This window comes from Dendropsophus ebraccatus, chromosome 9, assembly GCF_027789765.1.
Source record: "Dendropsophus ebraccatus isolate aDenEbr1 chromosome 9, aDenEbr1.pat, whole genome shotgun sequence".
NCBI lineage: Eukaryota > Metazoa > Chordata > Amphibia > Anura > Hylidae > Dendropsophus > Dendropsophus ebraccatus.
The window spans coordinates 32,598,125-32,613,913 of record NC_091462.1 but is presented as its reverse complement, the minus strand read 5'-3'; the positions used below and the strand labels follow the sequence as shown (position 1 = coordinate 32,613,913).

Sequence of the window (15,789 nt, the reverse complement as noted above, 5' to 3'; positions counted from 1 at the left end):
GGTGTGCACAAGGCCTAAAGCTGGGTCCACACCTTTGTCATTGGAGCAGAACAAGGAAAAATTGTGCTGATTAATCTTTTACATGCTGGACATGAATGGCAACCAATTGGCCTCATTGGCTTCATTAGGGTCCGTTGAGTTTCTGGCATGGTGTCTGGCATTTTAGCATGCAAATGAAAGGCGTGTGTGTCCCCAGAGCTGCAGCGGTGACCTGTCTATCACATGCGCACAATAGTGTTGTGCCTATTGTTTAGCACCACCACCCCAGGTTACTTGCTTACCCACCCTGTGTCCCCATGCCATCCTTATAATGCTACACCAGGCGGCGCCCCGGTGTCTTTTTATTCTATTTTAGCATGCAGGCACACAGCACAGGTGTGAACCCACCCTAAGATGAAATTATGAAGCTGTGCGAAGAGGACAAAGCAACAACTGTTTAAAGGGGACCATTCACATTCATAACACAGTTCAGTCTGCAGTCATCATATTACAGAGCCGGAGATGCTGAACAGATTGATATATAGTTTAGCAGAAAATGTTTCAGAGTGATTTGCTATTTATTCATATAAATCTTTGATGATTCTGGGCTAAGTAGTCATGTGGGCGGTTCTTCTCAAGACTGACAGTTATCTGTGTATAATTGTGCATATAGGAAACTGGTAAACCCTAAGTAGGACCGCCCACTTGACTGCCCAGAATGAGCAGAGATGAATAAATACCAAGTTATCCTGTAACTTATATACTTATGATCAGCCCCTGCTGCTCTATAACACGATGCAGAGTATATACACAGTTGGACCACATTTTCAAGGGGACATGTTCCCTTTAAGCAGAATTTACTGTCATTTTATGCTTCATATGACTGTCTTACATATTTAACGCTTATCCATTAATACTGCACCAGGTATCACATTGTGATGTTACGCCAGCAAAGAACAGGTGCTACTGGGAAAGGGGCTGTGGGGGCTGGAACCAATGCCAGAAGGCCATATCCTTTGTGCCTTTGCTAAGCATTTTAGCAACTGTCTCTCATACACAGATCACGAAACATCCAAATCTGATATACAATGTGAGTTGTTCAGACACGATGGAAGTTTGTAGCCAATTAGGATGATTGGTCACTTGTGTCCTAAATCTCCTAAAACTCCTGAAAATGCAGAATGTATACATCATTTGGGCAATGACTGTCATCCACTGACTGCTCCCATGATGCCCTCCGAGGCAGAATGTTCTGCTTGTGCATGCTATGGCCAAGAGATATAAGGATCAGTTTTCTCGTCTGTTGGACACAGATGCCACATGGCACCACATTCAGGGGCCTTTAGGGCTTGTTGACAGGGTATAACATTGCTATTGCTGCCAGTGATCCGTTGCCCGCACCAGTTAACTCGTGGGCGGCTTTTCAGCCGATACTGTTTGTACAAATATTACATTCCGTTTAGTCAAATTCGCAACGTTGTTTTGCACAGAATCTTTTTATTCATGGTATATGTCATGGGTCTCCAAACTGCAGCCCTCCAGCTGTTGCGAAACTACATTTCCCATCATGCCTGGACAGCCAAATCCAAAGCTTTGGCTGTCCAGGCATGATGGGAAATGTAGTTTCACAACAGCTGGAGGGCCGCAGTTTGGAGACCCATGGTATATGCCACCTAATCTGCCACCATTATCAGGGACCACGTGAAGCCATTCTTACGTTCCTACTGTACCATAATTTGACATTTTTGGCTTTCCTTCCCTTTGGACAAGTAATTGCATCCTTTCATTGCCTCAGATTTAGTCACATCTCTAGCAAGGGCATTCATTTATTACCGCCTATTGCTCTCCAACACCATCCAGATACTGGGACTGAATCTGTTGCCAGGCAACTGGATTTTTTCTTTTTTTGCATATTAAAGCTACACACGGCGACAGGGTAATTTGCATTAACAAAATTAGCTCAACCACACATTAAAACCATAAGTTCATTTACTATGCATCGTGCCAGCGGATAAGCATAGCTACAGCGCAGTTCTTTTGGTTTCCAATGTGTTTGCATAAATATACTGTACTGCAGGTTATATGCCACATTCCATTGGGTGTATGCAAATCTACATTGATATAAAAGCATTATTATATTTCAATGCTGTACTATGTATATGGTGATCGTATGAGGAAAACACATTTTCTATTTCGCAATAGGGTTCTAAGTTCTGTAGTTGTTTAATAGCTACATTTATGCAGCACAAGGCTGCCACTAGGGGGAGCAAAATGCAGACAGCTGTTAGTACAGTTAGCTGCTGTGCCCTACTCCAACCACTAGGTGTCTCTCTCCCCTCTGTGCACAGCTGCAGTTCTGGTAGGAAGGTTTAGCCTCTCTACACTCACACACAACACACTTCTTGAAGTTAGGAGGTTGAAGCCAAGCTCTAGACCAGAGAGAAGGTGTTCTAGCCTAGCTCTAGGCCAATCAAGTGTGTTCCTGTTTACTAGTGTCAGAGACTATGGCAGCATTGCACTGCTGAACTTAACAGTGGGGTAACCGGACGGTTGAAGGAGCAACTCCCTTGTCTGTGCTGTGAATTCCTTCTTCAGGACAGTCAACCCCATTAAAAAGGAGAGGAAAGAAAAAGGCTGTGCAGTAGAGCACAGTGCAAGTAAGCCGCTCTCTACTTAAGTTCGCTAGACTAAGTAGGGAGGAAACTACTAGTTAGCTAACCAGACCCCCCCTCCCCAGAAACAGAGGCCTGTGACTCGTGCTACCTGTCAAGGCGGTCACCGATACTGAGAGGCAGAAGGAGGTCAGGTAAGCTAAAGCTATCTAAACATGTGTATGAGGAGTTCTTCAGGTTTTCACTATACACATCCCAGCAGGGTACTGTCCCTAATTAGGCAAGGGCCTCCTATCTGGCCCCTATCTCCTGCTACAACTTCTTCTTACTGTACTCTACTTTAAGCTATTATTGCTACCATTATACCTAACTGTACCTAAGCACTGTTACCTTTGTATTGCACTGAAGATAAGTTCCAGTAAAGTTGAGCGTTGTTTAAAGTGGGACTCTGTCATCTCTGCCACCGCACCTACACTTTTCACCTAACTCCAGTTCTACCTAAGGTCCACTCCTGGCCACCATGATAAGTAGCCCCCAAAACACCAGAGCCCACCGGCTGGTTTGATACCAGTATTCAGAGACCCGGGCCACGGCATGAACACAAACCAATACAAGATGTTTCTTGTATTGGTGTGTGTACATAGATGCCTGTCAATCACTGAACGTGGGTGGGGGTAAGCAGGACTCTTTCACTCTCCCTGAGGAGTCCAGTCAAAATTTACTCTACTTTACCCTCTGCTATTACCCAATAGCCTTGTGAGGTTGGCAAACAAATGTGGGCTGGTTTTGCTGCATGCATTCCTTGGAAAGTGGGAACGTGGCCTTAGCAGGAAAGATAGGGGATTTATAAATGGAATAACATGGGGCACAAGGGTGAGGAAATATTTGCAGGATGAAAAGAGGGGTAAAAAACAATTCTGCCATGCAAAACCATATTAATAAGAGTTCATTCACACTGGCAAAAAGAAATGCCTCTAGCTAGCATATTTTTTTAAACTCCCATTGATTTTAATGGCCAGTTCTCAAAATAGCAGAAAAACAGCTCTGAAAACATTAAAAGCAATGGGAGCGTAAAAAAAAAAAAAAACGCCTGAAAAACAGCACCAAAATAAGGTTTTACTTCATATATGAAGCAAATATATTTGCAAGCTGTTTGGGAGGCTGTTTTTTTTCAGGCGGCTTATGCTTATGGTTTAACTAACAGTGTGAATATATCTTAACAGTTGTCACTTTAAATGATCATTGTGCACTTGAAAGGAAGCTAAGGTCACATTGGTATTTGTCTTGACAATAAACATGTATATCGTTTTACTTACAGATACTGCACGGTGGTAGGCCACAGTACCCAGCTCTTCTGGGTGTCAGCTAATAGAGAGGATACAAGTATGGGCACAGGCCCTAAGGTGGTCACCTGCTGGCAAGGTAATATGCATTGGAATACTGGTGCAGGGTGCCATGGTCCTGAAAACAGATGGGCCTAGCTAGGTAGGTGAATGGTATCTGCTTCCTTGTGTATGCTAGGCAGGACTGTTGCCTTGTGTATGCTAGGCAGGACTGTTGCCTTGTGTATGGTAGGCCTGGGCTTGAATATCAGGGCATTGGTTTAGAGAGACAAGAAAGGCAGTAGGATGGAGGCTGAGGTGTGCTGGGGGAAGCAAGGTGTGAAGAAGGGCCTGGACAACACAAAATGGACCTAAGCTAAAGTATTCATACTTGGGGTGTAGTGAGGAATGTTTTGGGAGCCAAAAGGGAATCCCTAGTCCTGGTGGGCCGTTGGACAGCTGCAGTGGAAACTAGTAAGAGTGTGGCAACGTGGCCTCTATATGAGTTGGGGCGCCTGACTCCCCATAGCCGTTGTGGGAAGACAAACGGAAGTATGCCTTTCTATGGCCTAGTGGTGTTAAAAGTGAGATATAACCTATTAAGCACTAAATTTGGTGGAAACCGTGTTGGAATCTTAATGGTTTTTGTGCCTCCGACCGCTGCAGGTACAGAAAGATTTAAAAACTACAAATGATTTAATGTATTCCAAATTAAAGGCTATGAAGTGTGTGCGGGGCCCACTAACTCAGATGTCACCCTGACAAGATTTTATCCAAAGTGCTGTTCTCTGCCATCTCTCCCCCGGATAAGCGTGATAAGTGAGAATTTTTGTTTCAAATACAGATCTATTTTCTAATTCCTTATCCGAGATGTCACATCAAGGACTTGGCACAAACTCAGATGCCAAAGAGAGAACCTGTGTATTTGTCTTGATAACCAGACATTTAATACCTGCTGGCAGATGTGGAGTATGATAATAATAGAGAGGGAAGAGATAGACGTATTATATCGGCGCACACGTGGCACGGTGAGCAGTCATTTACATCTCAGTAACGGGGAGAAGGAAATACTGTACATCTTTGCCCAAAGCGCCATTAGGAATACATAAGGCCGACATCCTCTAAGCTTTATCCAGAGGCTCTCAAGGTTGGACTTGGGGTGCACGGTGGCATTTTGTATCATTCATTGGCGTTTACACCCAGAACGTGAGCTTCCTCACCCTATAACTATGGAAGGGGAGTTACATAGGTTGCAGTGATATTTAGCAAGCTGCCGGGTGGGGGGTCCTATTTGGGCCCATTATGGTAAACAATAAGGGGGCACCAACAGAAGGTATTGCACAGGGCACTGATCAACCTCATTCCTGATATTCATCCCATGTAAAAGGGCCAGTGGTCAGCCAATGAATGAGAAAACCCTGTCTAAACCCTGGGATGTGAGGCTGAGGCACCAAGGATCCAATGATTTTTTCTTTGGCTCGGCAGCATGAATGATTGACCCTTTTAAAGTCTCTAAGAATGAGCAACAATCTCGATGATTAGCAGTCATCATTGGGGCAGTATCAGATCATATAAAAGGGACCTAAGGCTCCCTGTTTTGGAACAATAACTGCAACTATTGTCTGGTCATACACATACTGCAAGATGGCCGTCAACTAGAGATGAGCGAGAGGCAACTATACATAGTAGATGATTGGCTGATCCTCTAAAAACTGAGGGTTCGACCAACACTTATCAAATGTGTATGGCAAGTGTAAGCTTTCCAACTATGACATGCCTGGCGCCCATTTAATTGCCCCCCCCCCCCCAATTCTACAGGGCCCTGATACACTTACACCACCTATAGTTAGAACCCTGACATCTGTCACATTTTGGGAAACAATGTCTTGTAAGGAGAAAAGGATCTACAGCGTTTAGGTCTACAAAAACAGTCAGCAAAAGCTTTTTTGTAACTGTAGATTTATAGCTTATATTCCAAATGATTCCCCTGTGTACTAGTCTGTCATTTACTTTAATTATGTTGCTTTTTTCCCTCATTTTATATGGATATGTAATATTATTATTATTATTATTATTATTATTATTATTATCAACATCAATGTTTTGTTCAAGAATGTTTTGTTCAGCACAGACATTGGTGAAACAATAATGGGGGCAATAGCGGCAAGTACTATTGAATTCAGTGGATGTGGCAGCCCGGAATGTTTGTTAAAACTACTTTTTAGATAACTAGAAGGCTTCCACCCCCAGTAACATTACTATTGCCTATTGTTAAGATGTGATAATATGGTCAGTCTTTGGTCGGTCTTTATTGACATTTTTTTTTGAGTTTCGAGTTTTTGGCTGGGGAGGGGAAGGATGAAAGAAGTAACATGCTTGCACCTCCCCTGATCCAACACTGGTGCTGGTATCCCTCAGCTCCATTCCCCCGTCCTGCACGCTTCTGGGTCTGAGTGGGGAATTGCCAGGCCTGCTCATCCAGTCAGCAGCCACAGTTAGGTCCCGCCTCAATCGCTTTCTGGCTGAGTGGGCCTAACGCATCTTGTTCCAGGTTCCCACTCGGACCCAGAAGCGGTCAGGACTGGGGGACCTGAGCTGTGGGATATCGGCATGCGTTCTGGAGCGGGGGAGGTGAGAGCATGTTACTTCTTTCATCCTCCCTCTCCTCAGCCAAAAATCACCCCAGCTCGGAGTTCTCCTTTAAAGGGGTTATCCAGCACTACAAAAACATGGCCACTTTTCCCCCTCTCTTGTCTCCAGTTTGGGTGGGGTTTTGAAACTCAGTTCCATTGAAGTAAATGGAGCTTAATTGCAAACCGCACCTGAACTGGAGACAACAGTAGGGGGAAAAGCGGCCATGTTTTTGTATCGCTGGATAACCCCTTTAAAGTTACCCTATCTTACGCTGTGTTTTTGCATTGTCTGGTGGAGGCATAAATACATACATAGAAAAGCATGTTTTTCTTTTTCTTTTTTTTTTTTTTACTGGATCCTGCTCTATGAAATAGCACTATCTTATTCTTTACATAACTGGGGACCCAGAAATCATTTAGCCTCCACTGATGATGGGGGGCTATGGAAATGTTTGCTGCATACATCAGTTGCTTTCAAAAACTGCGCCCCACTGTCCACAGGTTGTGTGTGGTATTGCAGATCTCATCCATTCACTCTAATGGAGCTAAGCTGTAGTACCAGACATGACCCATGGAAAGGTGTGGAGCTGTTTTCAAACAAAAGCAGCCAGACAGATCTATTATATCATGTGGAACTTGACTTGGAGTCAATAGGAGATTTTTTTAATGAAAAACTGCAGCAATTTGGATGCACAAATTGGTGCGAATTCCACAATCATATAGGCACATATATGAATATGCCCTTACGGTGTCTGCTGACAGGTCTGTAGTAAAAGGAATATAAGCAAAGAACATTATATTAGGAGAATTGCTCTCCTCCTATTGCATACACCTAATATTTCTGAAGCCCCCCCATATTGTGCTGCACCTGGTCCGGGAGGGTGGGCTATCACACAAAGCCAGGGTCAGTGTATCTGCCAGACAGGTTCACTGGTGCGTTACTGTATCAGCTCGGCTTGCCTCACTAAATTACAAAGATGATGGAAGGAGCCCCCTCTCCAGACACTGCCGAGCTGGTAACAAAATGCTCCATTAAATCTGCACCAGCTGCTATTTATAGGGAAAAATTCACTTTAAGAAGAATCTTGTCTTCTAGTAACTCTGTCTTGTACTTATTATGCTGAATTTACACTTCTTCCAAGATGGAGATCACATGAACAGGCGAGGACGCGTATAAATCCTGTGTTCCTGAGGTAATATTTCCAGGATATATGATGGCGGGGCGGGAGGGGCCTTTATTGTGATTTTTGCCAGGAAGATAACAAAGAATTGATTGTCACTACAGAGTATAAAACAAACAGATATAATGTATAGTATAAAATATACCTCCATTGGAGGGAATGAATAGCCTGGACTGATTGTATTCATGGGGTCCTTGGGATAGCCTATCTCTCTCGCACAGGTCTGACTGCTGCCTGTCTAATGCGTCTCTCATTAATCTCTTCTCCCGGGAGACCTGTATTTTGTTGGGAGATAAGCTTCAGAAATTTTCAACACTCTATGATCCCATTGCTTCCCCCATTACCAGATCCCCCCGGGGGTCTCCAAATCATTTACAACATTAACCCATGCCAGCGCTCCGATTACCCCAGCAGGCTTGTATTATCTACGTGATTAACGCCAGATCATTGAGCGCCCATAATGAAGTGTCTGCCGGACGTCAGTCCCCGAGCTCCATCGCAGGTCATACAAATGTGACTTCTAAGATGACATGAGAAAAGGAAAATATATTGGGGAGAGATTTATCCAACATGGTGTAAAGTGAAACTGGCTCAGTTGCCCCTAGCAACCAATCAGATTCTGCCTTTCATTTTTCAAAGAGTCTGTGAGGAATGAAAGGTGGAATCTGATTGGTTGCTAGGGGCAACTGAGCCAGTTTCACTTTACACCATGTTTGATAAATCTCCCCCATCCTGTCTATATTCCTAAGGGTCAATTTCTATGCAGCAGAATCCTCTCAATGTGGTGTATTTTTCATTGTTCTTGACAGCTATAAGCTGGAGTAAATGTCCGCCATAATTATACAGTATACATGATAGTAAATCCACCCTGTCAGATGATGCCAAATTCTTCCAGAAAGCCCTGTGTAATTTTTGACATTTTGCGCAAATTGCACAAAAATTTGCCATACCTGATTGATACACCCCCCTCTATGTGTATTTTGGCATAGTGCCAACTCCTAGCCCCCACCCCATCGACCTCCTCATATGTACAGTAAAAGGAGCCGGAAGCAGCTGGCGCCATTCACTCCATAGTGGCCATGTCTGGTTACTGCAGTTTAGTTTCCATTCACTCCCCTTTAATAAATAACAGATAAAACATTCCTACTGTAAGATTGCTTAATAGATCTCCTCCCAATAGGGTTAAATACATTTTACTAATGGGTGTGGAGGCCTTTAAAGGGGTATTCCACACAAACATAACTTTTTATACGTTGCTGCCCATGTTGAGACTAACAATTCATTCCATACTTGTTTTTAGCTATTCAGTCTCCTCCTCCCAGTTCTGAGTAGATGCTTTCTGCTAAAGACACATGAATCTGTGTGTGAGATTTTCTCTCTGTCTCCCCCTCCTCCTCCTCTTCCCCCCTCCTTTCTGAGACAGCTGATGTAAACAATGCAGGCTTTATCTGCACATTTGTAGCTTGTTTGCAATGCTGGGAGGGTTAATGTGAGGTCAAGTTTCTGATAAACTCACTGTGATCAACCCTCCCGGCATTATAGAGAAGCTACAAAGTTGCAGATAAAGCTAGTCAGGGATTTGTTGACATGATCTGTCTCAGATTTTTGTGTTTTCAGCAAAAAGCAGCAGCTCAGAACTGAGAGAAGGAGACTGAATAGATAATAAGAAGTCAGGAATTAATTGTTAGTCTCACCATGGGCAGCAACATATGAAAAGTTATGTTTGTGTGGAATACCCCTTTAAGGGGTATTCCCATCCCATTAGGCTATCTCCTATTCAGACGTTAGGGGGTAACAAGCTAATCAGTGGAAGTCTGACTGCTGGGGCCCTCACAATACTGAAAAGGGAGGCATATTTGTCCCTGGAATCAATGCTACACCGCATGTGCATGGCCAGTACTACACTAAGGGGGAGATTTATCAAAGGGTGTAAAATTTAGACTGGTGCAAACTGCCCACAGCAACCAATCACATCTCAGCTTTCCTTTCAGCACTGCCTAAAGCTGAGCTGTGATTGGTTGCTGTGGGTAGTTTGCACCAGTCTAAATTTTACACCCTTTGATAAATCTCCCCCTAAATGTCTATGGGGTAGCTAAACATTTTCAAGAAGAAATTAGGTCACTGGCTGCACAAGCAAAACACTATATTAATTCTAAAGACAATAATGTCCCCATTCTCAGGATCGCTGGCAATAAGCTAGAAATACCTCTTTAAGGATCCTCCAAATCTTACACAATGGCTCAAAGGTGCAATTAATTATTATATTTGGTTCATTTGTTTACTAAATGTATGTAAAATGTGACACTATGCCAAAACTGCTACGATGAAACAAAAAAAAGGCAGGAAGGCGTCAAGGGGGGGGGGGGGGGGAGTTGGGAGTGCGGCAACATAATAACCAAAATATACTTACCTGTCCCAGTGTCGTCCTGTAGCACTGCTCCTGGGTCTGACTGGCAGCCGTTGGCTGTCACTTTCGGCCAGCATCCGTGTTTGTCACGTACCCGGCTCCTCCAGCTGCAACATCACATATGCAGCTGATGGATTGCTCTCTCAGCCATTCAGTGACTGGGGCGGTGTCCTACCCTACTGATTGGTTGAGCAGGCAGCTGGCAGCGAGACCCGGTACAACACTATGGAGCTTGGGGACGGTAAGTATACTTTATTATGTTACCGCACCTCACTGACTTTTTTTTTTAAGTAAGTCCTCCCCTTGTTCTCTAATTTGAAGGATCATGCAAAAATTGTAAAAAGATAGAAAATAAACATAGGCGCAACTACACCAACACTTAACGGGAACGCAATTCATGTTCTGAACTGCTGACACTCCTAGATAGCTGTTAGGTCAAGGAGACATATAGTACCTTACATATATCTGTCTGTGCTTCCAAAACATAGAACAATTCATTTGTTCTCTGGTTGAAAGTGTCAAAGAAGCTCCCGAAGGACTGAGAATGGTAACGCCTCCTCTCTCCCTCTCACATCCCTATCTCTGCTTAATTGACAGTCAGACGGTCCTGCTTCCATATTTTGTTCCTTTGCATACAAATTGTATGGCTCTCATATCTTACTGACAAATAATTTTAGCTTTTATTGCTCATTCACTTTTAGATTTTTGTTCTGTTTATGTTGAGAATGTAATGGAATTCCTGTAGCGTATACCAATATTTAGTAAATAGTCAGGTACTTGGTCTTGTGTAAAAAGTACCGGCAGGGCATTATTACTATAGGGGAGCTATCATGCTGAAAATACAGAGCAATCTGTAGGTATCATGTCCTAGAGCAGAACACATAAGTTTTGTGTAAAAAGTTCCAGAATATCTTGTCATCTATTCATTCATTCTGGGGTAAGCAGTCCAGTGGGCGGTCCTACTCAGTGATTGACAGCTCTATTGCACGATTATACACAGATTATACACAGATTGCAGTTAAAGCGACTCTGTACCCACAATCTGACCCCCCCCCCCAAGATCCAAGATCTGTCCTGGGGTCCGTTCGGCAGGTGATGCAGTTATTGTCCTAATAAACAACTTTTAAACTTGCAGCCCTGTGTCAAACGGGAGTGTCTTTGCCCTAAATTAGCACGGAGGGGTGGTGCAAAGTTAGGGCACAGATACTCCCGTTTGGCACGGGCTGCAAGTTTAAAAGTTGTTTTTTAGGACAATAACTGCATCACCTGCCGAACGGACCGCAGGACAGATCTTGGAATAAAAGCAGCTATCTGAAGGTACAAGTGGTTTGGGGGGTCAGATTGTGGGTACAGAGTCACTTTAATCACTTATTAGGAACACCAACCTGATTACTTAGCCCAGAATAAGCAGAGATTTACATGAACAAGTTATCCTGGAACTTTTTCCATAAAACTATATATCAATCTGCTCAGCTCCTCCTGTTCTATAACATGGTACCTGAAGCATGGACTGTTTTTTTTTTTTTTTTTTTAAGTTAAAGGTTCCCTTTTAATGAGAATTCTGGATACTCCCTGATCTAAAACTACACATCCTATCATCATGCCTGGAGAGCCACAGGTAAGGAAACACTGATGTACAAGATGATGGCTGCCTAGACATGCTGAGAGTTGTAGTTTTACAACAGCTGGGTTATTACAGGTTAGGAGACACTGTTATACAAGAAAGCATCACTTTGATTCATTGTTTCATCTATTTTCACACCAGTTCTTACACACTAGGAAGGTTCCTATGTGGTTGCTTTCTCAGTCTGCTTTAGTTCAGCTATTCTGCATAAAACCTCTAGGGGGAGCTCTGGTCCTTGCCATCATTCGCAGACACACTGTCAGGGTATAGTAGACTGAATGATGGATCTAGTGGCCTTGATTTATTGCAATAAATGAGATTAATGACATTATTAACATGTAGAGACATTTCCTTTCGTGTCTCCATACTTCAGCATCGCCCTGCTGCCTTTACACTATTTCCCCTCTTTTATAAATACAACAAGGGATGGTTATGCACAGCCACACACACAGATGCAGCAGAGCTGAGTGTGCCCCATGACACAACTGCTGGTGACAATATACTAATGTGTTATTTATTCTTATTTTATTTTTTTCCATAGGACTGCTCCATGTAGACCTAATGGGCTATCATCATCACTCCTCTGCATTAGAAGCAGATTGCATCGTGCACATTCAACTCTGCTACATCTGTACATAGATTATCCACATCAAGAAACAAAGGATCTACCACCTACCACATATCTTTAGTCCCAGCTTTTTTGTGCATCCATGTGCCACCCCACACCAGGTGTCATAGGCTGCAAATGGAATATAGAATATAAATAGAATGCACAGATTGTATCATTATCATACAAGAATCATCACCATCACAGTAGGTTGTATTCACACCAGAGAGACGCACTGTTAAAACGCGCGTCTCAATACTTTTTAGAAAATAGCAACCGCAGCTGTTGTGTATCAGGTATATACGGCCGACAATTACATTCACATTGGATAATACTAGTTATAGTTCACCTAATAATGATGACTTCCTCCCTGAAATTAATGTAATTTATTATGACTTGAATTCTAAATATTTATATTTATTTACTTTTCGATGTATAAATATTTTGAATTAAATAGTTGTTTATTTGTTCTTGTGAATGTAATAATATGTAGATTTATGCCTACAATGTATATGTGTATGTATATACCATGGATGTGGTCTGCTCTCTCTCTCTCTCTCTCTCTCTCTCTCTCTCTCTCTCTCTCTCTCTCTCTCTCTCTCCCTCTCTCTCTCTCTCTCATGCAAATGATGGATAATAGAGGATAATTCCTGCTCCATCAATGGTTCTCATCTGGGCACTTAAGGTCCCTTGGTTCAGCTCCAGCCAAATAAACTGCCATGAAATGGGGGTCAGGGAAGAGAGCGGAAAGTAATTGGCTGAAAAATACTATCTGACTGGCTGATCAGGCTGACTGCTTATATAGGAGGCTAACTATACAGTATATAGATATAATATATAAAGCTTAACATAAGTGGCTGCTAACAGGGAGCAATAGACTGTACTGGGGCTGGTGCATGTGACTGTCCATTGTGAGATGTCATAGGAGGGCACATGGAGAAAAGGCCCATTACAGGTAAAAGGGGGTTAAATCTAAAGCTCAGTCATCTGTGGAGACGTACAAGGCGGCTCCCAGCTTTTCGTTTGTCTTCCTGATTTAAACATAGAGATTTTGGGGACAGTTTATGTAACTATTATTACTGGATGTTTTATGGGGAGATCAGATATTACACTGTCACCAAGGGTGTTACTGGGAAGCGAGAGAATTCCCTAAGAATAAATGGAGATGATGATTCAGTCTGATCAGAAGGAGTTATTAGAGGTTTCTTCAGTTTCCTTCAGAGTTTATATATAAATAGATTTGTCTAACTGTCTGTCTATCTGTCTATTTGCCTATCTATCTATCTATCTATCTATCTATCTCCTATCTATCTATCTATCTATCTATCTATCTATCTATCTATCTGTCTATTTGCCTATCTATCTATCTATCTATCTATCTATCTCCTATCTATCTCCTATCTATCTATCTATCTATCTATCTATCTATCTATCTATCTATCTATCTGTCTATTTGCCTATCTATCTATCTATCTATCTATCTATCTGTCTATTTGCCTATCTATCTATCTATCTATCTATCTATCTATCTCCTATCTATCTATCTATCTATCTATCTCCTATCTATCTATTATCTATCTATCTATCTATCTATCTATCTATCTATCTATCTCCTATCTATCTATCTATCTATCTCCTATCTATCTATCTATCTATCTATCTATCTATCTATCTATCTATCTCCTGTCTATCTATCTATTTGTCTATCTATCTCCTATCTATCTCCTATCTATCTATCTATCTATCTATCTATCTATCTATCTATCTCCTATCTATCTATTTGTCTATCTATCTCCTATCTATCTATCTATCTATCTATCTATCTCCTATCTATCTATCTATCTATCTATCTATCTATCTATCTATCTCCTATCTATCTATCTATCTATCTATCTATCTATCTATCTCCTATCTATCTATCTATTTGTCTATCTATCTCCTATCTATCTATCTATCTATCTATCTATCTCCTATCTATCTATCTATCTATCTATTTATCTATCTATCTCCTATCTATCTATCTATCTATCTATCTCCTATCTATCTATCTATCTATCTATCTATCTCCTATCTATCTATCTATCTATCTATCTATCTATCTATTATCTATCTATCTATCTATCTATCTATCTATCTATCTATCTCCTATCTATCTATCTCCTATTTATCTATCTATCTATCTATCTATCTATCTGTCTGTCTGTCTGTCTGTCTGTCTATCTATCTATCTATCTATCTATCTCCTATCTATCTATCTCCTATCTATCTATCTATCTATCTATCTATCTATCTATCTCCTATCTATCTATCTATCTATCTATATCTATCTATCTCTATCTATCTATCTATCTATCTATCTATCTATCTATCTATCTATCTATCTATCTATTTCCTATCTATCTGCCTATCTATCTAATATATAGCTACTCTGTAAGGGTCCATTTACACAGAAAGATTATCTAACAGATTATCTGCCAAAGATTTGAAGCCAAAACCAGGAACAGACTATAAAGAGAGATCAGGTCATAAAGGAAAGCCTGAGATTTCTCTTCTTTTCAAATCCATTCCTGGCTTTGGCTTCAAGTCTTTGGCAGATAATCTGTCAGATAATCTTTCTGTGTAAATAGGTCCTAAGGTTCCATTAATCAATCAATCAATCAATCAATCAATCTGTCTATATCTATTACTCAAAAGCCTATCTATCATTATCTATCTATCTCCTATCTATCTATCTATCTATCTATCTATCTATCTATCTATCTATCTCCTATCTATCTATCTATCTATCTATCTATCTATCTATCTATCTATCTATCTCCTATCTATCTATTTATCTATCTCCTATCTATCTATCTATCTATCTCATATCTATCTATCTCCTATCTATCTATCTATCTATCTATCTATCTATCTATCTATCTATCTATCTCCTATCTATCATCTATCTATCTATCTGTCTATCTATCTCTTCTATCTATTATCTATCTATTATCTATATCTATCTATCTATCTATCTATCTATCTATCTATCTATCTATCTATCTATCTATCTATCTCCTATCTATCATCTATCTATCTATCTAACTCCTATCTATCTTATATCTATCTATCATTATCTATCTATCTATCTATCTATCTATCTATCTATCTATCTATCTATCTATCTATCATCTATCTTATATCTATCTACCTATCGCTACATATCACACATGTATATAATATATGATTATAGATGTGCATATATATTAATCTGTATACCTTTCGCTATCTGTTATTTACTAACCCAGCTACTCTATATGGTTCTATCAATCTATCTGTCTGTCTATATATCTAGATAGTCAGTCTATCTATCACTATATATCACTATAGCACACATGTATATAGTGTATGTTTATACCACTGTGTATATGTATGTGTATATATA

The 15,789-nt window shown here is 41.1% G+C and overlaps 1 protein-coding gene across 3 annotated transcripts in view; it reads right to left on the bottom strand.

The window, feature by feature from the left end:
* Positions 1 to 15,789, bottom strand: part of GAD1 (glutamate decarboxylase 1) — a 60,291-nt gene that overhangs the window by 34,615 nt on the left and 9,887 nt on the right. The window contains exons 1-2 of one of the 3 annotated variants that reach the window (XM_069982892.1): positions 8,134 to 8,205; positions 7,873 to 8,002 (exon numbers count right to left, since the gene is read on the bottom strand). The exons of 1 other annotated variant lie outside the window; for it this stretch is intronic. In XM_069982892.1, the coding sequence (XP_069838993.1) occupies positions 7,873 to 7,981 (109 nt within the window). In that variant the 5' untranslated portion in view covers positions 7,982 to 8,002; positions 8,134 to 8,205. Of the gene's footprint in view, positions 1 to 7,872; positions 8,003 to 8,133; positions 8,206 to 12,434; positions 12,498 to 15,789 lie in introns of those variants that run through there. One more of the 3 variants, XM_069982891.1, reaches the window with a different exon arrangement.